The sequence below is a fragment of the Nipponia nippon genome, unplaced genomic scaffold (assembly GCF_047370975.1).
Source record: "Nipponia nippon isolate SJK-2023a ecotype South Korea unplaced genomic scaffold, ASM4737097v1 scaffold_34, whole genome shotgun sequence".
In the NCBI taxonomy this organism is placed as follows: Eukaryota; Metazoa; Chordata; class Aves; order Pelecaniformes; family Threskiornithidae; genus Nipponia; species Nipponia nippon.
This window is the reverse complement of record NW_028262352.1, coordinates 2,285,104-2,309,907: the sequence shown is the minus strand read 5'-3', so window position 1 is coordinate 2,309,907 and position 24,804 is coordinate 2,285,104. Positions and strand designations below refer to the sequence as shown.

At 45.4% G+C, this 24,804-nt stretch overlaps 1 protein-coding gene and 1 long non-coding RNA gene across 13 annotated transcripts in view; one reads left to right on the top strand and one right to left on the bottom strand.

Moving 5' to 3' along the window:
- Positions 1-24,804, bottom strand: part of LOC104009745 (lens epithelium-derived growth factor) — an 88,842-nt gene that overhangs the window by 45,504 nt on the left and 18,534 nt on the right. For 9 of the 11 annotated variants that reach the window (XM_087770912.1, XM_087770916.1, XM_087770915.1 and 6 more), the window contains 4 exons: positions 23,972-24,110; positions 15,500-15,616; positions 8,928-9,023; positions 8,484-8,546 (listed from right to left, as the gene is read on the bottom strand). In XM_087770912.1, coding sequence (XP_087627038.1) covers positions 8,484-8,546; positions 8,928-9,023; positions 15,500-15,616; positions 23,972-24,110 — 415 coding nt within the window. The remainder of the gene's footprint in view (positions 1-8,483; positions 8,547-8,927; positions 9,024-15,499; positions 15,617-23,971; positions 24,111-24,804) is intronic. The other 2 variants (XM_087770921.1, XM_087770920.1) reach the window with 1 other exon arrangement.
- Positions 19,321-24,044, top strand: LOC148054098 (uncharacterized). 2 transcript variants are annotated; one of them, XR_015707692.1, is made up of 2 exons: positions 19,321-20,402; positions 21,307-24,044. It is a non-coding gene; the product is annotated as an uncharacterized LOC148054098 (long non-coding RNA). The 2 variants fall into 2 exon arrangements; XR_015707691.1 differs by having other exon boundaries at positions 20,534-24,044.

The window sequence follows — 24,804 nt, the reverse complement described above, 5'->3', positions numbered from 1 at the left end:
CCAAGGAGTGATCAGCAAGATGCGCTCACCCTTTAATAGTCCCATATGGCCAGTGCGAAAGTCTGACGGAGGGTGGAGTCTGACAGTGGACTACAGTGGCCTGAACAAAGTCACGCTGTCGTTGAGTGCTGCCATACCGGACATGCTAGAACTTCAATATGAACTGCAGTCAAAGGTGGCCAAGTGGTATGCCTCAACTGATATTGCCAATGCGTTTTCCTCGATCACTTTGGCAGCAGAGTGCAGGCCACAGTTTGCTTTCATGTGGTGGAGGGGTGTCCAGTACACCTGGAATCGACTGCCCCAGGGGTGGAAGCACAGCCGTACCATTTGCCATGGACTGATCCAGACTGCACTGGAACAGGGTGCAGCCCCTCAACACCTGCAATACATCGATGACATCATCGTGTGGCACAACACGGCAGAGGAAGCGTTTGTGTTTCCTTCTGAAAGCTGGTTTTGCCGTAAAACAAAGCAAGGTCAAGGGACCTGCACAGGAGATCCATTTTTTAGGAATAAAATGGCAAGATGGGCATTGTCAGATCCCAATGGATGTGATCAATAAGATAACAGCTATGTCCCCACCAGATAACAAAAAAGAAACACAAGCTTTCTTAGGCGTTGTGGGTTTCTGGAGAATGCATATTCCAGGTTACAGATTGTGAGCCCTCTCTATCGAGTGACCTGAAAGAAGAACAGTTTTGGATGGGGCCCTGAGCAGGGACAAGCCTTTGAACAGATTAAACAGGAAATTGTTCATGCGGTAGCCCTTGGGACAGTCCGGACAGGACAAGCTGTGAGAAACGTGCTTTACAGCGCAGCCGGGGAGCATGGCTCCACCTGGAGCCTCTGGCGGAAAGCACCTGGAGAGACTCGAGGTCGACCTCTAGGGTTTTGGAGATGAGGACATAGAGGATCTGAGGCCTGCTACACCCTGACTGAAAAAGAGATACTAGCAGCATATGAAGGGAGTTCGAGCCCATGTCCCACAGTGCCCATGTCCCAAAGAGATGCCACTGAAGAACAAATCAGCAACCATCAAGTGGATCAAGCTACTCAGATTGCCACAATCAACAAAGACCTGGACTGGGAACATAAAGGGGAACTATTTGTAGCTCTATGAAGCTCGTGAAACATCAGGACATATAGGATGAGATGTCACCTATAGCTGGCCAAGAGACCAAGGGGTGGACTTGTCTAAAGATTCTATTATACAAATAACAAAGGACTGAAATTTGTGCATTAGTGAAAAAACTAAACAACAAAAAATATTGAGGCATGGAAGATGACATTTAAAGCACCGATTTGGAGATGCGTGGCAAGTAGACTGCAAGTAGACTACATTGGACCTTTGTGCAGGACTACTAGGGGGCATTGATAGGTCCTAGCCATGGTAGAAATGACTACAGACTGGCTGGAGACTTACCCAGTGACCTATGTCACTGCTAAAAGCACAGTAGTAGGTCTCGAAAAACAAATTTTGTGGAGACATGGTACACCTGAAAGAATTGAGTCTGACAATGGCTGTCATTTCAAAAATGAAATGATAAAGTTAGGAACAGCTGAACATGGAATTGACTGGATATACCGTATTCCCTATTATCCCCAGGCCTTGGGAAAGGTAGAATGGCATAATGGACTCCTGAAAATCATGCTACAGGCCCGGGGAAAAGGGGATATGAGAAATTGGGATGTTCATTTGGCAGAAGCCACTTGGCTTGTAAACACTGGAGAGGCATCATCCCAACCAGGCCCAGGCCAGGCTAGACCTGTGTTACCTCCCTAAGTCCGACTCTCCCCTTTTAGATTGGAGGCTTGAGACATAGCTGATCAAGATGGTTATATTTACTGATTAAGCAACACACCTTTAAAAAGCTAATAATACCTTAGCTGGCTAACAAACTCACCACTATTATTAGTAACATTAGTACACAATTATATCACTGCAAGTAATATTGAGTTGCGATTCCATTGCTTATTAGTAGTATCATTATTGATACACAGTTATATTACTATAAAGAAAACTTATAAAACACACACATAAGTGCTATTAAGTTGCAATTCTATTGCCTTTCCTCCTGCACTCAGTAGTAAGGCACAAGCCTGTCCCTCCATACAAGTTTATTCCTTCTTACTCCATCCTCCCACACCAAGTCTTCTGGACATAAGCCTGATGGAGAGTCCAGCAGGTTGTCCAAGGGGGTTCCCTCCAGTGTCCTGGGGAGCTTGGCTCTGCAGGTCAGCTTCACCACCATCTGTAGGCCTCTGCACTTCTACCGTTGCAAAATCCCTCAGTTCTTTGTCCTCCGCCTGATTTTATACCTTATTCCCCATTTTTTCTTTTCCTGAACACACCTTTTAACCACCCCTGCAACCTCCTTTTCTCCACCCAAACACGTCCCAAACAAACAACCCACCCCTAATTACTTTTTCCTCATTGGTCCCAGTTCTGTTACATCTGTACCCAAATTCGGTGTTTCCGACATTGTTACGTAGGCAATTTCGGCCTAATATGGTATTACAGTATTACTGATACAGTTACCTAGATGAAGGTGGCCTTGCATCCCAAGGCTCCTGTACTGGGTCTGGCTGGGATGGAGTTAATTTTCTTCATAGCAGCTTGTATGGTGCTGTGTTTTAGATTTGTGACCAAAACAATGCTGATAACACACCAATGTTTTAGCTATTGCTGAACATTGGTTGCACAGCGTCAGGGCCTTCTCTGTGTCTCACTCTGCCCGCCCCCCCCCCAGTGAACAGATAGGGATGCGCAAGAGGTTGGGAGGGAACGCAACCAGGACAGCTGACCCGAACTAACCAAAGAGATATTCCATGCTATATAATGTCATGCTCAGTAATAAAACGGAGAAGAGAGGGGTTTAGGTAGGTTAGCCATCTTTTGCTCAGGAACTGTCTGGGCATCAGTCTACCCATGGGAGGTGGTGAGTGATTGCCTTTGCATCACTTGTTTTGTTTTCTTCCTCTCTTCTTCCACTTCTCCTTTGCTTATTAATTTTTATCGCAACCCATGAGTTTTCTTGCTTTTACTCTTCTTTTCCTCTTCCCCTGTCCCACTGGGGGTGAGGAGTGAGTGAGCGGCTGTGTGGTGCTTAGCTGCCTACTGGGGTTAACCCACAACAACTCCCTTCTGACTCTATGGTCCATGCTGGTTATATTTTGTTTCCATTATATGCTTTTTGGATAGAATTATCTTACTTTAGCCTTGATAGCCCTACCTACTCCTAATTAATTAGGCTAAGTGCCGGGTCCTGCACTTCGGTCACAACAACCCCATGCAACGCTACAGGCTGGGGGAGGAGTGGCTGGAGAGCTGTCTGGCGGAAAAGGACCTGGGGGTGTTGGTTGACAGCCGGCTGAACATGAGCCAGCAGTGTGCTCAGGTGGCCAAGAGGGCCAATGGCATCCTGGCCTGTATCAGGAATAGTGTGGCCAGCAGGACCTGGGAGGTGATAGTGCCCCTGTACTCGGCACTGGTGAGGCCGCACCTCGAGTACTGTGTTCACTTTTGGGCCCCTCACTCCAAGAAGGACATTGAGGTGCTGGAGCATGTCCAGAGGAGGGCAATGAAGTTGGTGAAGGGTCTAGAGCACAAGTCTTATGAGGAGCGGCTGAGGGAGCTGGGATTGTTTAGTGTGGAGAAGAGGAGGCTGAGGGGAGACCTTATTGCTCTCTACAACTACCTGAAAGGAGGCTGTAGTGAGGTGGGGGTCGGTCTCTTCTCCCAGGCAGCAAGCAACAGGATGAGAGGAAATGGCCTCAAGTTGTGCCGGGGAGATTTAGATTAGATATTAGGAAAAATTTCTTCACCGAAAGGGTGGTCAGGCATTGGAACAGGCTGCCCAGGGAAGTGGCCGAGTCGCCATCCCTGGAGGTATTTATAGAACAGATAGATGCGGTGCTCGAGGACATGGTATAGATGGACTTGGCAGTGATAGGTTAACGGCTGGACTCGATGATCTTAAGGGTCTTTTCCAACCTTGACGATTCTATGATTCTATGATTCTATAAGCGCAAGCTAGTTCAAGCTAGTTTTGAAGGACAGGGAGATCACTCACCAATTACCATCATGGGCAAAACAGACTCAACTTGGGGAAAAATAATTTAATCTGTTGCCAATTAAAAATAGAGTAGGATGGTGAGAAACAAAGACAAAACTGAAAACACCTCCCCCCACTTCTTCCCAGACTCAACTTCACTCCTTTGTTCCCGACTCTTCTACCTCCTGCCCCCACGAGCAGTGCAGGGAGGGTGGTAGGGAATGGGGGGTTGCGGTCAGTTCGTAACAGTTCGTCTCTGCCGCTCCTTCCTCACACTTTTCCCTTGCTCCAGCGTGGATCCTTTCCACAGGGTATAGTCCTTCAGCAACAGACTGCTCCATCATGGGTTCCCCACGGGCTGGTTGTCCTGCTCTGGCGTTGTTTTCTCAGCATTTACCACCCTTAAATATGTTTTTGCAGAGGCGCTGTAAAGTCATCTGAGTGGTTCAGTATTGGTGCGCAGTCAGTCCATTTTGTCTGTTGCTGAGCTGTCTGGAACTGGCTATGACCAGCACAGGGCAGTCCATGACCTCCTCCTACACAGGTCATCCCTGCAGCCTGCCCCTGCTACCAAAACCTTGCCAATTATGCCCAATACATCTCTCCAACCCTTCCCCTATCCGCTAACCCCTCCAATCCCAACCCTCACCCCAACCCCAAATCCTCCAAGCCCACCCTTACCCTACCCACCAACCCCTAGCCTAACCTCCAAGTCCTTTAACCCCCAAACATACCCCAACTGCCAACCCATCCAAGCCCAAAACTTCCACTAATAGCCAACCTCAACTCTTCCTCTACCCACCAACCTCTTCCAAGCCCTGACACATCCCCTAACTGCCAACCCTTCCCCTACCCATGAAGGACTTCAAAGCCCAACCCATCTAAACTCATCAACCCCTCCAAGCCCAACTCTTACCTTGCCAGCAAATCCCTCAAGCCCAACTCTTACTCTGCCTGACAACCCCTCCAAATCCAAACCCTCAAAGCCAACCCTTATCCTGTCTACCCATCCCTCCAATCCCAACCCCTACCCTATACACCAAGCCCTCCAAGCTCAACTCATATCCAGACAGTTAAGCCCTCAAAGACCTGCCCTTAAACCTAGCTGCTCGCCCCTCTAAGCTCAACCCCTCCAGGCCCATCCCTTAACCCTAAGTACCAAGCACTCTAAGCCCAAACCTTACCCTATCCACCAACCCCCTCTCAGCCCAACCTCTAGTCTAAACCCCAACTCCTCTAACTGCCAACATCTCTAACCACCAACCCTTGTAAGCCCAAGGCCTAGCCAACCCCTCCAACTCCAACTTTTACACTTCCTGCCAATTCCTCCAAGCCCAACCCATACACCTAGCCTAAAATCCAACCACTCTAACCCCAACTGAAAGGAGCTCAAACCCAACCCCCAGCCTAATGCCCAACCCCTCTAAACACAAGGCCTAGTCTAACCACCAAACTTGCTAACACCAACGCTCTACCCTAACCGCACCCCTTTAACCAAAACACTTACCCTAACTGCCAACCCCTCTGAGCCCAACCCTCAGCCTGACCCCCAACTCCTTAAACTCCAACACTTTACCCAACCCAAATGCCAACCCCTCTTACCCTGACCCTTCCCCTAACCGCCAAACCTTCCAAGCCCAATGCTTCCAAGCCCCGCTGCCAACACCTCCAAGCTCAACCCTTACCCTGCTCACCAACCTCTCCAAGCCTAACCCTTACCCTGTCTGCCAACCCCTCAGTGCCCAACCCTTACCCTGCCTGTCAACCTGTCGAAGCCCAACACTTTCCCTAACCCCAAATACTCCAAGCCCAACCTTTTCCATGCCCGCCAACTCCTTCAACCCCACCCCTTCCAAGTACAGCCCTTATCCTATCCACCAACCCCTGCCCGCCAAACCCTCCAAGCCCAAACCCAAATAGCCCAACCCTTACCCTAACCCCAAATCTTCCAAGCCCAACCCTTACTCTTCCCACCAACCCCTCCAAGCCCATCCCTCCCAAGTCCATTAACCATTCCACACCCAACCCCTCAAAGCATGCCAAACCTCTCCAAGACCATCCCCCTCCAAGTCCGATCCGTACTCTACCCAATCCCTCCAGCTCCAACCCTTCTCCTACCCACCCACCCCTCCAAGCCCAATCCTTTCCCTGCTCACCAACCCCAACTCATAACCTACCAGCAACCCCTCTAAGACCAATCCTTACCCTACCCACTAACTCTTCCAAGCCCAACCCATACCCTACCTGATAACCACTCCAAACCCAACCCTTACCCTGCACACCAACTCCTCCAAGCCAAAACCCTACCCTACCAGCCCATCCCTCTCATGCCCAACCCTTATCTTCCCTGCCAGCCCTTGCCCACTCCAACACAATCTTGCAGTCAAATTCTCTTGAGCGCCTACAATGCCTTTTGCAGTAAATTCTTGTCACACTCCGACCCAAGCTCTGGGCTTCCCTACACACACCAGCCAAAACTCACTTCTACTGCTAAGCTCTCATCTGAACTATGCGCTTCTTAAGGGCACGCAGCCATTGCCCACACCAACATAAGTCCTCAGAGCCAACTTCTCTTTGCTGCATATGCCTTGCCTTCCACAGCCCATTCTGTTGCACTCTGACTGCAGTCGAGCACCTTGCTTCCCCTTGCTTGACAGCTGAAACGCGTGTCTACCACTAAGCGCTCATCTCAGCTGCTCACTTAAAAAGGACACACAGCCACTGCCCACACCAACACAAGTGCTCACAGCCATTTTCTCTTTCCTGCCTACAACTGCCTTCTGCAGCTAATTCTTGTTGCGCTCTGACTGAAGCTCTGGGCACTCTCCTCGCTCACGAGCCAAAAACCATCTTTATCAACAAGCTGTTCTCTTGACTGTGCAAGGACCTGCAGACACTGCCCATGCCAACACAATATTCACAGCCAAATTCTCCTACCTGCCCACACTTCCCTTCTACAGCCCATTCTTGTCACAGTTCAAAGCTCTTGTCTTGTAGCCAAAACTCTTGTCTTGAAACACAAGAATGGGCTGCAAACAGCAAGTGTAGTTGACAAGAGAACTTGGCTGTGAGCACTTGCATTGGTGTGGGCAGTTAGCTGCATGTCTTTGTAAGGGTATGTGGAAGGAGAGTGTCTGCTCCTTTAAGGGTATCTGGTCAAAGAAGACATAAACAGGAACATACAGAGACAAACCTGACTGACACACGTACTACAGGTACGTTGCACAGAAAAGGAAGATTAAAGAAAATGTACCCCTTTGTCCATCTTTGTCCACTACATATACTTGTAGCCTTGTTAGTACCAAAAGTATCAAAACTAGTTCTAGCTCATGCCACTGACATGGGGATGGATGCAATTAGTCCGGTTTTATACGAATAAGGTCAGGCTCAGACTTAAAAAAAAAAAAAATCTTAATTCATTTTAAAGAACTTATGGGAGAAGTTTTCAAACACCTTTTTCATCTGAGCAGAGCTGCACATGCCTGACAGAGAAAATAATCTTGGGCCTGGAAGCCATTTTGAGGCCAAGGAACCAGAAAGGTCGAGTGTTTAAAAAGTTCAAGAATGAGATCTCTCTTTCAGAGTGTCATCTGAGAGGTTTTCGTCCCTTTGGGAAGTTAAAAAAAAAACCAAAACACCCACACAATCTTTTGGCTCCTCAGTGTCCCAGGTTGGAGGCTGGATTTTTAATAAGGTATTATTTAAATTCTGTTTTTTTAAAAAAGAGAAGCAATTCTCATAAGGACATACAAATTCTGCATCTTTCTTTATCTTTCTGATATTCAGTATGCTAATGATTCATGGCATAGCACACTAAGGCCATGGCTATACCTTCCTACTCATTTCTGCTGCCAGCACTAATGCAAGCAAGTTGAATCAGGAAATGGCTTCAACTTAAAATTAGACTTTACCCCATTTTATTCTAGATCAACTCCCCGATCTGGCTTGCTGTGAGCATTAATGCTTGCACAAGCAGCTGGGACCACTGCTTTCAGAAGGCAGCCAGATTTATGCCGGATTGATGTGACTACATAAGCATAGCCTCATGAAAAGGGACGGTATTTCAAGTGTTTGATTCAGTGTTATGAACAGGTTACAGAAATGTTGGGGGGGGTCAAAAGACATTATTTTGTTAGTGTTTTAACAACAATTTATTCCTTAACATTTCTTATTTACACTAAACCAGGAAAAGATGAGAGTTCCCTACTTTGCATCAAGTTCAAACGCAGAATTGAGAGTGGCAAAATGGCCTCTGGGAAAACAGAAGTTACTACAACCCTTTCAAATTGGAGGTGGGGGTGGTGTGCACAGGGGAAGGTAAAAGCACTATAAACCGACGCAATCTATGATTAAAGAAATCGGACTATCCCATAAGAAAATACCTTCCAATCCAGATTCTAACAAGTTAGTTAAATATATTGTTACCTTTCTCTTCCTTCCTCTTCTAACAACTTTAGGAATGCATATATCATTTGTTTTCATCACATCCTATGAAGATAAGAAAAAATAAAGTGTCTTAGCAAACTTAAGATATAGTTTAAATGATCAAGAATTTCTCAGGGAAATCACATAACTGAAGCTTCTGATATGCGACTTAGGCAAAAAATTTCATCACATCAAGATGCTTTCTGTTAGTAAATATCATTACGTTAAAGTTTGCTCTCTGATGATATCTCTAATTCCCATTAGCTTCAACAAGGGGTATAAATATATCTGAATACATATGAAACTTTACATTTTAAACCACTCCCGAGACAGTCACAGTGCTAGCAACTGTAGCTTCTAAGTATTTGAAGATACGGTTGCAAGTCAAAGTGCACAGTATTAAAGTTAACTTCTTTAGGTTAAAGAGAGTAACATTCCACGTACTTTGCTACTGAGTTTTTCAAACGGGACATCATCTTCTTTGACAGTATCCATCTCTCTGTCTTCTGTAGGTAAATTATTATTCTGTTTACTTGATGACTGAAAATGGAAAAATTAACATGGAGTTAGTTCATTTATAGAAAAACAGAAGTGAAGAAGAGGAACTAAACTATCAGACTGCTTTGCTCTTTTGTTTTAAATAGTTTATGGCTATATATGCACATTGCTTCTTTAGATAGACATCAATACTCCCAAATCAAACAAACATGTTCATTTTTATATGTGTACCTCTTGCTCTCTACATTTCTTTCATATTTACAGACAGTTGTCAGAACGGGTCAAAAATATTGCAACATACCATGACAGAACTAACTAACTAACTAACTAACTAACTAAATTACACCAGCACTTATTTTATTCCATTTTATGTTCATGGTAACATCATTACATTTCTCCATATCAGTACTTCTAAATGTTCATACCAATACTAAAAAATTCATCTGGACAACCGCTTATCTATATATATGGATAAGAGTCATGAATCAGAACAAGCAAACAATATGAATGTAAAGGTGTACAAACAAAATGCAATAGACTACAAACAAGGCATTTAATGGTTTATGAGCTAAAATTTGGTAACACTGATCATCAGTAACTGGATTTTGACAATGCTATGCTTTAAAAACAACAAAACAAAGAACCTTTAGAAGAGCTGGTTTTGAGAGATATATATTTAGATCTATTTTAGAGATATATCTAAGTTTGACAATCAAGAGTTTGTAATACTTGGAAATAATCACCTTAGTCCTGTGAGAGAAAGAAAAAGAGAGCGAAAGAGGGCACGCGCAAAAGAGAGAGAAAAAGAGATTGCAAGATAGGGAGAAAGAGGATGTGAAAGATAGCGAGAGAGAAAGAGATAAAATAATCAGAGAGTGCCGGGGGGGGGGGGGGGGCACAGGTAGGTAAGGAAGGCGTGAGAAGGAAAGGTAGAGAGGGGGAGAGAAAGAGAGCAGGAGAGAGAGGGAGAGGGAGAGGGAGATGGAGAGGGAGACGGAGAGGGAGAGGGAGAGGGAGAGAAAGAGAGAGAGAGAGAGAAAGAGAAAGAGATAGACAGAGAGAGAGAGAGAGAGAGAGAGAGAGAGAGAGAGAAAGAGAGAGAGAAAGAGAAAGAGAGAATACCTGTGAGAAGATATAAGTTAAGGGGGGGAGAGGGAGAGGAAGAGAGGAATAGAGGGAAGGGGGAGACAGGGGGAGGGAGATGGGGAGGGCGAGAGGGATACAGGAGATGGGGGAGGAAGAGAGAGAAAAAGAGAAGAAGGGGGAGAAACAGAGAGGGGGAAGAGGCAGACAGAGAGAGTGAGAGAGAGAGAGAGAGAGAGATGGAGGAAGAGAAGGAGAAAGAGGCAGCAAAAGAGAGGGAGGAAGAGAGAAAAGGGCAGAGGGAAAAGATAGAACGAGGAATAAATAGCAGGGGAGAAAGATAGGGAGAGAGTGAAAAAAGATAAGGGGAAAGGAGGGAGAAAGGGAGAGGGAAAAGAGAAGGAAAAGAGAGTGGGGGAGAGAGAAAGAGGGAAGGAAAGAGATATAAAAGGGAAAGAGAAGGGGGGAGGGAGAGGGGAGGGGGAAGGGAGAGACAGAGGAGAGGGAGAGAGAAGCAGGTAGGCAAAGAGAGTTATCGAGACCAAAACAGGCAAGGTGGGAGGGGGGAGGAACAGAGACGGTGGGGAGAGAGATAGGTGGGGTAGCACAGAGATGGAGGGGGGGCTAAGACCAAGACAGAGGGAGACTGAGAGCATGTGATTGCGACCGGGAGGGGGGTGTCCAAGTCTGAGAGAGGAAGGGGGTGGGGGGCAAAAGAAAAAAGGAGGGGGGGCTGAGAGTCATGCATACACACAGAGACTGAGAGAGTGATCTAGAGCACTGAGAGGTGAAAGGGTTAAAAACCACAAGAGCAAGAAAGATGTTGTAAATACCTTAGTCACTTAATTAGATCAGAAGACACCCTGGTGTGATTTAAGGGTGCCTTACAGTTTGATGTGATTTAGGGAGTAGCTAGAAGAATAGTTATAAGATAAGGGGGGCTCCAGGATAATCCCATCTCAGACAACTGGGCCTTGGGAGAACAACTGCATGGAAGATAGGAAGTCACAATAGAATGACGACAGCCTTGAAGGACACCGTTTACGTGATCCTAGGACTGAGTTTGCGCAGAAGCAAAGGTCAGTCAGCGAACACAGTGAAGAAGACTACGAGCCTTCATCTGAAGACCCCCAAAGACCACCTGAAGACCACCATGGGAGACGACTGCGCATGCAGATCGGACATTTGCATATGTTAATAAGTCCCAGGAAATCTCATGTTTATGTAAATGATTTCTCGGAAATCCTGTGAATATGTAGGATTTCATAGTATATAATCTCTGAAAGTCTACCAAATCGGTGGAGCACTTATGGTGGAGAATCCCCAGTGCTGCCCAGCGCTGCAATAAAGAATACCTGCTTAATAGTAACTTCGTTGCTATTGAGTTTCATTTCAGGGACTCTCTGAATACTCCGTTTCTCCCTTGGGGAGATTCAGACTGTGAGGAGAAGCATCCGTGAATTTTTGTATCAGAGGGAGGGTGTGAGAGAGACTGAGAAAATTAGGGGGGGGGGATATCCTGAGAATGAGAATGCGAAATTGAGAGAGCCGGGGAGAGCTACCCCAAGAGAGGGAGATGGGGAGGGATAAAGTGAATGAGGGAGAGGCTGAACAAGGGAGAGGCACTGAGGGAGGCTTTGAGAGAGAGACCAAGAGAGACCGAGCAGTGGTGTAGACCAAGAGACACAGAAAGAGATGTACCAATAGAAAGGCAGAGACACAGAGAGATCGAGAGAGTGAAGCCGAGATACACGGATAGAAAGAGGCAGAGAGACCAAGAGAGGGTATGGGAGAGAGACTGGGGGGGAGAGAGACGCAGACTGAGATGGAGAGTATGAGCAAGACTGAGAAAGAGAGATGGGAAGAAAGAAAGTGGGTGAGAGGGAGTCTGAGAGAGGGGCCGAGAGAGATGGGGCGAGAGATCGAGAGGCAGGGGGAGACCCCAAGCAGGGTGGGGAGAGCAAGAGCAAGTGTGGGGAGAGGGAGCATGCGACGGGGGAGACGACAAGAGGAGATGGGGGGGGGGGGGAGATGGCAAGAGACAGACGGGGGGAGGGGGAGAGTCAAAGAGAGTGAGAGACTGAGTAAGAGCCAGAGGGCAAGGTAAGAGGGGGGCTGAGACTGAGAGAGTAAGACTTCGTGTTAGAGAGAGAGAGAGACCCGGAGAGACTGAGGGAGAGACTGACACAGAGGAGCGGAGAGGGAGATAGCTGGGGCGAGAGCCCGGCAGAGAGAGAGACCGAGGGCCTGAGAGTGCAATAAATTGAGAGACTGTGAAATAGAGTAAGGGGGGGGGGGGCTGAGAGAGTGGTCAAAAGACATAAAGAGCTTTAGAATGGGGGGTGGCGATACAAGGTAGGGAGAGAGACAAGGTGAGAGAGAAGGTGCTATAGACAAGGTGGGGGAGACGAGGTGGGAAGGGAGAGGGACAAGGTGGAGGGAGCAAGAGAGAGACAAGGTGGGAGGGAGACACACACAGAGAACATGAGGCGCGCACACATGCAACGTGAGAGATACGGAGGCACGCAGACAATGTGAAAGAGCTACAGCAGGAGAGAGACAGCGTGCAAGCTTGAGAGGCACACACAATGTGAGAGAGAACATGAGACAACGTGAGAGGCGACGTGAGATGAGAGACAAACAGATACACAATGAGGCAGGCAGAAGAGACGCACGAGAGACAGAGACAGGCACACGAGAGAGACAGACACACCGAGAGACTGACACGAGACATACACAACAAGAGAGAGAGAACAAGAGGCGACAAGCACATGAGGCCGACACGAGACAGGCACAAAGAGACAGGGGGACACACAAATAGAGAGGGAACATGAGATGAGAGAGACACTAGAGATGGACACAGGCGCAACTAGAGAGTGTGACAGAACAAGAGACATGAGAAACAGACATAAGAGAGATGAGACAGAGACAGACACGAGTCACACACAGTGAGACAGACACGGACAAACAACGAGCGAGGCAGAATGAGCTGCGAGAGAGGCATGCAGCAAGAGATGGGCCCCGAGAGTGAGGTGGAGACCTGCACAATGAGAGAGCGACATGCAGCTAGCGAGAGAGAGACAAGAGAGACACCAGGCAAGAGCCAAGAGACATGCAATGAGACAAACTCGCAGGACAGACACATAACGAGAGAGAGAGATGAGAGATGAGGCGCGAGAGACATGGAGAGAGAGAGCAAGAGAGAGAGCAAGAGACACAAGACAGCCACAAGATGTGACAAGAGAGCAGGGGGGAGAGACAAGAGACAGACCCACAACTTGGGGGGGGGGGGGGCGAGCCAACGGGACAGGCACAACAAGAGAAGGAGGCGAGAGAGACAACGAGACAGACAGATGCATCAAGAGCCAGGCAGATGAGACTGAAAAAACTAGAGAGAGACAGAACAAGAGACATCAGACAGACAGACACACGAGATAGGCAGACACATGAGAGAGACACAATGAGAGAGACAGTCATAGACACCACAAGACAGAGACAGACACACGAGATAGGCGGACACATGAGAGAGACACAATGAGAGAGACAGTCATAGACACCACAAGACAGAGACAGACACGAGAGACAGACAGACAGTCACGAGACAGGCACAGTCACACAACTAGAGAGAGAGAGAGAGAGAGAGAGAATGAGATGCACAAGAGACAGACAGAACTAGAGAGCGAGAGGCAACGAAGAGACAGGCACACAAGACACACAACGAGAGACAGACAGCCACACACACACACACTGAGAGAGAGACAGCTAGTAAAACTGGTCCTTAACTTGCCTTTGATTAGCTGATTAAAAGACTAATTAGAGAGGCCTATGGAAAAGGAGTCCCTCAGGCTTTTATCATCCCATCTTCTCATTTAAAGGGCTCTCCATGTACTTCTGCCCATTTACCTTGGCAGCACCAACTTGAGACAGTTTGAAAAAATACTTGTGGCTTTAAGCCCACTGCCATCCCCAGCACCACACAAGCTTTTGCACAGCTTCCCAGCGAAGCAGTCCAGCTTAAAAAATATAAATAAAATTGTTTCCCCCACTCACAAAAGCAGGGTCAGCTCCTCACATCAATGAACAAATGCTTTTATCAGCACAGTACAACAGCAGGAAAGAGCAGCAGCAACAGGCTAAGTAATACTACCATGATGTTACTTATCAAATCGTGCCCCTAATGTGTAGCAGAGAAGCCAAATCATACTGTCCTTAGAAACATGGGTTGGAAACATTAAAGAAAAACCTCAAAGCAACAAGAAGTTGGGAGAGAATCTAGAAAATAAGAAATCCTGACATATCTAGAGTCTCCTTCCTACTACCAACTCATTGTAATAAAAGAACTCTTGACAACATCCATCAATGTAGTATCTAAAACTGTTAAGAATTTAGCACCTAAAATAAAAGGACACTGATATCCTGTAATACAGTAGTTTCCATAAACGAGTCAGAAATAACTGAGATATAGTACAGATGTATCACTACCATCCTCACCTACTTTTGTGCTTTTAGGATTATTTAGACCACACATACCACCAACACCTTCATGAAAAGAGACCACACACCTCTCTTCCATACTCTGTGTATGTATGTGTGTGTGTGTGAGTGCATGTGTACATCACATGAACAGAGCTAAAAAAATTAAGGATGTAAATCTAAAGATGTTTGTTACAGTGTAATATCAAATGCATAGTGAAGTAGAAAGGTTTTCCCTCTCTCCCTTGTAGTAGAGACTACATACAGCAGCAATAAATAGCAGACATTTCAAATAAATGCAGTTTAAGTTCAAGTACAATATATTTTAAAAGGACACAATCTAGTTTCAGTAGGATTTTAAAACAATACATGCTTATGCAAGCCAAAAAGAAAAACTTTGTCTACATAAACTAGCATATACCAGTTACTGATAGAGACTTCCTGACGTAAAAATTTGATAAGAGTATGAAAACCCTTACATGCATTCATATAAAGATTTTTAGTAATTTAAATTGACTCTTAAAAAAAATCTTTTTAGTGAGAGTACTCTTTTAGCCTAGACAGAATCTAATGTTGTTGTAGATTTTTCAGCCAAAGTTGTCACAGAGAGAGCCCTACCTGTTCAAGCTATTAAACAGCCTTCAGAAAGAAATTTTGAAACAATACTAAATCTTGACAGTTGTTTCCCCTTTCACTTAGCTAAAAATGCTGTATAAGTTTTCATTAAGTGTATTCTGATTTAGAAAACTAGATCTGTAAAGTAATTCAGTTTCACAAATATTTACTGCACCTGAAAAGCACTACAGAAGGATAAAAACGTTATAATGTTCAAACCTGAAAACAAGAAAAAACAGTCACAACACTGACACACTGCTAATTTACAGTAATTATGACTTTAGCAATACATTTTTAAACTTGAAAGATTTTCTGATAAAACAAACCTAATTAATTTAGCCACTCACTTTGGAAATAACAGACTTCCTCCTTTTGGCTTCTCCTTTTTCTTCATTGCCCTCAGTAGGCTCTTGACAACTTTTGCAAACAGTTTCTTTGACAACACTGTTAACAGCTGGATGGGACTAAAATACAAAAACATCATACTTGAAATCTAAATACCTTCCTAAACTAGAGAATAATGATATTAAAAGTTGCACTGTATCTGAAGATCTAAGTAACCTCTGGTTAAAGCTGCAAGAATGTTAAAACATCTTATCTAATTTATTAATTTTCAATTTAAATTGAGAAGTGACGGTATTTTCATTATCTACCTTTCAAGCTCTCATGCACTAACAGCAGCTTATATTTAGGTTATAAATATTGCAGGGGAACATTTTCTGAAGTGCAATTTAATAAATGGAAGAGTTCCGAGTCAAACATGACTTGTCAAGATCTTTGGCCAAGAGATGAAGTTACACCAGAAATAAATTCCACCATAGGGTACCTTTTCCAAACATATGACAAACTCCACAAGTGTATTCTTGTATATACCTAAAAATGTAATAAAGCCAATCAGCAATTCATCATCAGCAAACGCAAGAAACCAAAATCTACTACTGAAAATTTTTGTACAGTTTTTATTTTAAATAATACCAAAAAGCATGGTCAACCTTCTTCCTGGACAAGAAATCCATTTTTTTAATTAGCTGTCAAAGTGAGCACAGAAAGCAATTAATCTTTTCCTGAAAATATTAGTAGATTAATATTTCAAAAGGCTGAAGAATTAAAGTAAAAGACATGGAAGTAGAGGAGGAGAAGGCAAAACTACTATTTTTAATTAGATTATTTTATGAATTATGTTCTCATTATTAAATCTTGGCTCTTTTGCATAAAACTGGCAGAACTCCCTCAACTCTTAATTTTTTCCTCCCATTGAGAAAGTGGCTCTAGATTAAAACCCAAGCCACAAGCTCCCTTTTATCCTCCACCTCCCTAACAATTACAATTACCTCTGCAAAGTATAAATAATGCCTTTGGAACATTCTAGCTACTTCCGTCAGCTGAACATAAAATGAAGCTCTTAAAGACTTATCAAGATAAAGTACACTTAGGGAAGGGAGTTAAAAATAATAATAATAACAATAAAAAAAGCTGTGAAATAAAAATTAATCATCCCCTAGTAATGACTAATGTCTTATCCCTTTACTCTAAGCCCATCTCACATCCAAATTAAAAATTCAATTATTCTGACATCTCAGTCTGAATATCCCACTATTAACTTATTCTGCATGTGGCCAGAGTTCTCTATTCACCCTTCATTTTCCGGACACTGGGGACAGCTACATTGTCTTCCCTGCTATTGTCCCAAAAACTGTGCCTCCTCTAAGTAGGTACAAATTTTTTTTAAAAAAAAATGTATATGTAGATCAAATAACATCTTTAATATGCATCTTTTCCTCTCCAACAACATAGCTAAAAACCTTGCTAGTCTAGTCATAACCACGTGTAGTGATTACTGCAATGTACTGGCTGTACACAGTTCCACTTTGAATACTGCTGGAAAAATCCATTTTCCTAGCTTGTCAGATTGTCCACATCACTTTTCCATTGACTCTTCACTCTCCATGAGAGAGCCAAGGGGGCTGACCCAGATTGGCCAAAGGGCTATTCCATACCATATGACGTCATGCTCAGCATATAAGCTGGGGGAAGAAGAAGGAAGGGGGGGGACATTCGGCGTAATGGCATTTGTCTTCCCAAGTAACTGTTAAGTGTGATGGAGCCCTGCTTTCCTGGGGATGGCCGAACATCTGCCTGCTGATGGGAAGTAGTGAATGAATTCCTTGCTTTGTTTTGTTTGCATGCGCAGCTTTTGCTTTGCCTATTTCACTGTTCTATTTTATTTTACTTCAATTATTAAACTGTTCTTATCTCAACCCACGAGTTTTCTCCCTTTTACCCTTCCGATTCTCTCCCCCATCCCACCAAGGGGGAGTGAGCGAGCAGCTGTGTGGTGCTGAGTTGCTAGCTGGGGTTAAACCACGACAACTAGGCACATAGTAACTAGAGAAGGCTTGTGAAGGAGAGATTACCAATGCAAAATGGATATCTAGTATTTCACGTGAAAGTAATGAGGAACATTCAGACAGACCAATTTTTCTTATTTGTACTATAGTATTATCCAGAGGCCCTAGATTGTGATCAAGGTCCACATAAATGGCCTGTAGTCTTTACAACGTTCTGAGCAGGTAAGTATAAACAAAGCAGGAAGAGGACAATTTCTTTGTCTTTAGAGTAACTTTGGGCTTTCTGATGGACGGATAGCTATAATTTAAGCCTAAAAGGTTTATCAGGATAATATGAAACAGAGGATCACTGACAGACAAGGATTGATTCAAACAGGCTATGTGACAATTTTGGTGGTAATAAGATGTAACATTGCTTCCAATAAATATAAGAAGGGAGGAAAATACAGTACACTAAGATATGACATAATGAAATGTTGTCGTGATATCTGTGGAGAGCAAGTATTTGCAGCTTAAAAGGTGTGACAGATGCACCCACTCTGAGTGAGTGAACAGTACTTTGGTTCAGGCATAACTGACAAGTAGGCTTGACTGAAATCAACCTTGCTGTGCAAACTGTGAGAACTGTGCTAGGCCATATCTTCTCAGGGACTAAGGAATCTAGGCCATGTCTTATCAGCAGCTAACAGTACCAGCCCGAGCTGGGACTAGATAAAACTAAAACTGCTACAGCTGCACAGCTGCACATACACCAAAGGGGGGGTGTTGACTACCAGTCAATCACTTTACGCTATAAAAATCTGTAGCCCCTCTGAGCCCATTGAGCTCTCCTGTATGGCAGCAGGCTGCACGGCGGCGATCTCCCCCTTGAGAAGGAACGCCTCTCAAGGTTACTCCTTGAGGTTGAGACCCCTTACCCAGCATCTGATATCTATAATGAAGTAAGCAACATTTTACATTAGGCCTAAAAGGATATTGTATGCTAGCGACATTTATATATATCCAGCTATAGCTTAAGTATTAGAAGTGTAGTAAGTAATAGTGTGTTTGACAGCTGTCTAAATCACTGTCTAAATGGGGGTTGCGGTCAGTTCATCACACGTTGTCTCTGCTGCTCCTTCCTCCTCATGCTCTTCCCCTGCTCCAGCGTGGGGTCCCACTCACGGGAGACAGTCCTCCATGAACTGCTCCAGCGTGGGTCCTTTCTACAGGGTGCATTCCTTCAGGAACAGACTGCTCCAGCGTGGGTCCCCCACGGGGTCACAGGTCCTGCCAGCAAACCTGCTCCAGCGTGGGCTCCTTTCTCTCCACGGGTTCACAGGTCCTGCCAGGAGCCTGCTCCAGTGTGGGCTTCCCACGGGGTCACAGCCTCCTTCAGGCACATCTACCTGTTCCAGCGTGGGGTCCTCCACGGGCTGCAGGTGGATATCTGCTCCACCATAGACCTCCTTGGGCTGCAGGGGGACAGCCTGCCTCACCATGGTCTTCACCACGGGCTGCAGGGGAATCTCTGCTCCGGCGCCTGGAGCACCTCCTCCCCCTCCTTCTTCACTGACCTTGCTGTCTGCAGAGTTGTTTCTCTCACATATTCTCACTCCTTTCTTCTATCCACAGTTGCGCAGCAGTTTTTTCCCCTTCTTAAATATGTTATCACAGAGGTGCTACCACCATCGCTGATTGGCTCAGCTTTGGCCAGTGGCAGGTCCGTCTTGGAGCCAGCTGGCACTGGCTCTATTGGACATGGGGGAAGCTTCTAGCAGCTTCTCACAGAAGCCACCCGTGTAGCGCCCCCCCCCCCGCTACCAAAACCTTCCCACGCAAACCCAATACAGTGCTCCAGCACCTCAATGACTTTCTTGTAGTGAGAGGCCCAAAACTGAACACAGTATTCGAGGTGTGGCCTCACCAGTGCTGAGTACAGGGGCACTGTCACCTCCCTGGTCCTGCTGGCCACACTATTTCACCCACTATAGCTCAGTGTAGCTAAACATAGCATTAGTGCTAGGTGGATATATCCTAGCTATTAATTAAAAGGGGCAACCAGACCAGAGTCACCCTGCCGAGACTTGTGCTATTTTCTCTTTCCAGAAACGGTACCAGGAATGCTACCAGAATGCCTCCCCTGGAGATCGGATTGATCATTGGAGGAATATTCATCCTTCTTGCAGAAGCAATCATCGCCAACGTGAACCAGATCTGGTTTACACCACCAGAAGCCCGACGCATGGGGTGGAGGCCCTCACTTCTTTTATTTGTGCTAATCAATACAGTAACTGTAGTACATTCTGCACCGTACATGTTTAAAATTGCTGGAAATACAGGAATATTGGGAGAACCAAAAATAAAAAATTAGAATAAAAGCTCCATAAAGTCACAGGTACTATACAGACACATTTAAAAATTAAGATGTTTAGAACTTCATATGCACTGTGCCAGTTTATTTTAAAAAGTGTTCAACTTTTAATAGCTTCTATTGAGTTTATGTGGCACGGTTTTGGTAGCAGGGGGTAGGGTGGCTTCTGTGAGAAGAGATCAGGAGCTTCCCCCATGTCAGATAGAGCCAGTTCCAGCTGGCTCCAAAACGGACCCACCCCTGGCCAAAGCTGAGCCAATCAGCAATGTTGGTGTCACCTCTGTAAAAACATATTTAAGAAAGGGTAAAAAATGCTGCACAGCAGCTGTGAGAGAGAGGAATGAGAAAAATGTGATAGAAACAATGATGCAGACACCAAGGTCAGTGAAGAAGGAGGGGGAGGAGGTGCTCCAAGCGCCGGAGCAGAGATTCCCCTGCAGCCCATGGTGAAGACCGTGGTGAAGCACATTGTCACCCTGCAGCCCATGGAAGACCACATGAGAGCAAATATCCACACAGCAGCCCATGGAGGACCCCACAACAGAGCAGGTAGATATGCCTGGAAGGAAGCTGCAGCCCATGGAGAGCCCATGCCGGAGTAGGCTTCTGGCAGGAACTGTGGCCCATGGGGGACCTACACTGGAGCAGTCTGTTCCTGATGGTCTGTATACCGTGGAAAGGACACATGCTGGAGCAGTTTGTGAAGGACTGTATCCTGTGGGAGGGACCCCATGCAGGAGCAGAACATCGTGAGGAGGAAGGAGCGGCAGAGACAAAGCGTTATGAACTGACTGCAACCTCTATTCCCCATATCCCCAGCGCCACTTGTGGTGGGAGGAAGTTTAACATTTAGCAGTGAAGCTGAGCCTGGGAAGAAGGGAGGGGTGGGGGGAAGGTGGTTTTAGTTTTGTCTTTGTTTCTCACTATCCTACTCTATTTTTAATTGGCAATAAATTAAATTGATCTTCCTCAAGTCGAGTCTGTTTTGCCCGTGACAGTAATTGGTGAGCTAACTCCCTGTCCTTATCTTGACCCACGAGCTTTTTTTCATCTTATTTTCTTCCCCTTCTCCTCCTGAGGAGGGGGAGTGACGGAGCAGCTTGGTAGGCATCTGGTGGCCAGCCAAGGTTAACCCACCACATAACTTTATCCTTGTATCCTGAAACTATTAACATGATCCCTTCTTAACTTTACTATAATAACATGGCATCCCCAATTATATAGAAGAGCAATTTTATCTTATTTTGCTGAAAAATTGAGGTAAATTGTAAATAACAATAGCAACATGTCCTGGTTTCAGCTGGGATAGAGTTAGTTTTCTTCTTAGTAGCTGGTAGAGCGCTGTGTTTTGGATTTAGGATGAGAATAATGTTGATAACGCACTGATGTTTTGGTTCTTGCTGAGCAGAGTTTACACTAGTCAAGGACTTTTCAGCTTCTTGTGCTCTGCCAGGTGCACAAGAAGCTGGGAGGGAGCATAGCTAGGACAGCTGACCCAGACCGGCCAAAGGGCTATTCCATACCATATGACGTCATGCTCAGTATATAAGCTGGGGGAAGAAGAAGGAAGGGGGGGACGTTCGACGTGATGGCGTTTGTCTTCCCAAGTAACCGTTACGCGTGATGGAGCCCTGCTTTCCTGAGGATGGCTGAACACCTGCCTGCCGATGGGAAGTAGTGAATGAATTCCTTGCTTTGCTTTGCTTTTGCGCGCGGCTTTTGCTTTACCCATTAAACTGTCTTTATCTCAACTCATGAGTTTACTCACTTTTACTCTTCCGATTCTCTCCCCCATCCCACCGCGGGGGAGTGAGCGAGCGGCTGTGTGGTGCTTAGTTGCTGGCTGGGGTTAAACCACGACAGTCCTTTTTGGCGCCCAACGTGGGGCTCAAAGGGTTCGAGATAACGACAGATTTAATTGGAATGTGCTAGATCGAAGTTATAGCAGGTATTGCTGTTTAGGTATTAATCGGCAGGCTACTGTACTTGCCATGGGGCTTGCTTGCCTTACTGTATATTAGAGTCTAGTGCTCGTTAGTGGCTGCTTTTTGCTTTTGCTGCTTGCTGAACTGCTTATCATCTTACTCTGCTGTGCCTGAGAACATTTTGATAACAACAACAGCCATGCGCCTGGGCTGGCAGATGGCCAGGGCATCGCTGCTGTTTCTGTGCTGCTGTACTGGACAGGCTGGAACTCCAGTGTGAACTTGAGTCAAAGGGACTGTGACCTGTGGATGAGTCCATGCGGGAGCAGGACACCTCGAAGCATCTGTGGACGTGGATAAGCCCATGCCAGAGCAGGTATGTCTCGAAGCATCTGTGGCCATGGTTATGTCTGTGCCGCAGCAGATATACGTCTTGAAGGGATTGTGGCCCAAGGATAAGTCCATGCTGGAGAAGGTACACCTCGAAGCATCTGTGGCTGTGGATAAGTCTATGCTGCAGCAGGTACACCTTGAGGCATCAGTGGCTGTGCATGAGGTCATGCTGGAGTACCTCAAAGCGTGTGGCCATGGGTAAGGCCATGGTGGAACAAGCTTACTTCTGAAGAGACTGTGGCTGCGGGTAAGGCCACGGTGGAGCAGGTATATCTCTGAAAGCATTGTGGCCCATGGAGAAGGCCATGTGGGAACAGGTGCACCTCTAAGTGACTGTGGCTGCGGATAAATCCATGCCGCAGCAGGTATACCCCTGGAGAGACTGTGGCTCATAGACAAGGCTCCACTTGGAGCAGGTAAACCCCTAAGGGACTGCAGTCTGTGGATAAGTCCAAGCCGGAGCAGGGGCAAGGGGAGGAGTCCATTGCAGTGTTAAGCCCAATGGTCTGGTCCAAAGGGGCCAGGGGTGGAGATTGTAATGGAAATACCTTTAAATTGTTGTAACCTGGGATTTGAGTTGCATGTTATGGGAATTACTATAGCAAGAACCCCTTATTGCTAGCCAGGCTAGGAGCAAGGGGAAGAGTTCCTTGCAATGTTAATCCTGGCCCAAAGGGGCCAGGGGTGGAGATTGTAATGGAAATACCTTTAAATTGTTGTAACCCATGATCTGAGTTGCATGTTATAGGAATTACCATACCAGGAACCACCTGAACCAATGGAGAAGAAGCCTTACAAGAAGCAGTGCAAGTGCAGCAGTGACCCAACCTGAGCTGGCTTTGGTGCCCAATAACTCCACGCAACACACCACCTCTCCTGTCCTGACTGACCACCATCACAGATGGAGCCCAAAGTCTTGGACTAAATGAACTCAATGGACATTATGTGGACATTTGTGGATGTTTATGGACATTTTACAGATATTTTACAGGGGTGGTCCATAAAATAAGTGGGGTGGTGGTTAATGAGGATGTATTGGATAATGTGGGACCCGAGCATGATGTAAATGGTATGGAATAAGGGGTGGATACTGTCCTGGTTTCAGCTGGGATAGAGTTAGTTTTCTTCTTAGTAGCTGGTAGAGCGCTGTGTTTTGGATTTAGGATGAGAATAATGTTGATAACGCACTGATGTTTTGGTTCTTGCTGAGCAGAGTTTACACTAGTCAAGGACTTTTCAGCTTCTTGTGCTCTGCCAGGTGCACAAGAAGCTGGGAGGGAGCATAGCTAGGACAGCTGACCCAGACCGGCCAAAGGGCTATTCCATACCATATGACATCATGCTCAGTATATAAGCTGGGGGAAGAAGAAGGAAGGGGGGGACGTTCGACGTGATGGCGTTTGTCTTCCCAAGTAACCGTTACGCGTGATGGAGCCCTGCTTTCCTGAGGATGGCTGAACACCTGCCTGCCGATGGGAAGTAGTGAATGAATTCCTTGCTTTGCTTTGCTTGCGCGCGCGGCTTTTGCTTTACCCATTAAACTGTCTTTATCTCAACCCATGAGTTTACTCACTTTTACTCTTCCGATTCTCTCCCCCATCCCACCGCGGGGGAGTGAGCGAGCGGCTGTGTGGTGCTTAGTTGCTGGCTGGGGTTAAACCACGACACAACATTAGTCCAACTTGCAACTCGGCAATGCAGATCAATAAATTATTCCCCTATAGCAGCTAAGCCATCATTGCTTTTTTACAGCAATATGACAAAACAGATTGAAGTATTCACAGACTCTGAATCGCTTACCTGCTGATGAGAGAATTTCACTTTCGGATTGTTGTCAATTTCCCATAATCCTTCATTAAAGCCTTTTCTTTTATTTGGTCTGCCATATTTTTCTTTATTTTCATAATAAGGAAATATATCCTTTGGTCCCAAGAATGCCCTTCAAGAGATGAAAACATTAGTTACCAGAAACATCACATTTTTAAATTGCTACTCTTCAAATTAACTTTAATACCATATATTATTTAAAAAAAAAATCATTAACGAGGCATCTGAAGTGATATTCTGTAACCAGCAAAGTGCTGCTACTGAAGCATCTTTAGTCTTCTAAACTTTTGCTTTCAACAAACCCAGTTTGCTATTAGTACTACCACACTCACTGCTCTCTCCTAGGTGTTGAGTGACCAGGCAAGAAACAGTCAATGCTATGTCTTGAATGTTAAGTCTTGTTAAGATCACAGTTGACAGAGCCACCCACCACTGTCAAACAATGATTAAAAATTGAGCAGCTGACTGATGTACAGAAAGAGCCATTGCTTCCTTAGCAAACCAAGCTAAAATGTGAAGAAATAAAGATTCCTCAAATCCTGGAAACATGATGCAAGATAATGAGTACGAATATAAGAAGATATGGATTCAAGCCAAAGAAAAATCTTTCAAAATTATTAAATTAAAACCAATACATCTGGGATGACAAAACAAAGTTGGGATAGAATGATTGCCTAGATCTTTTTAAGAATGCTATATAGTTTATCCTGAAAGACATGGTAATCTAACAAAAAAAAATACAACTTTATTAAATGTTTTACATTAAATGCTCAACATTTCTGTCTTTATATCTGAATGAAAAGCAG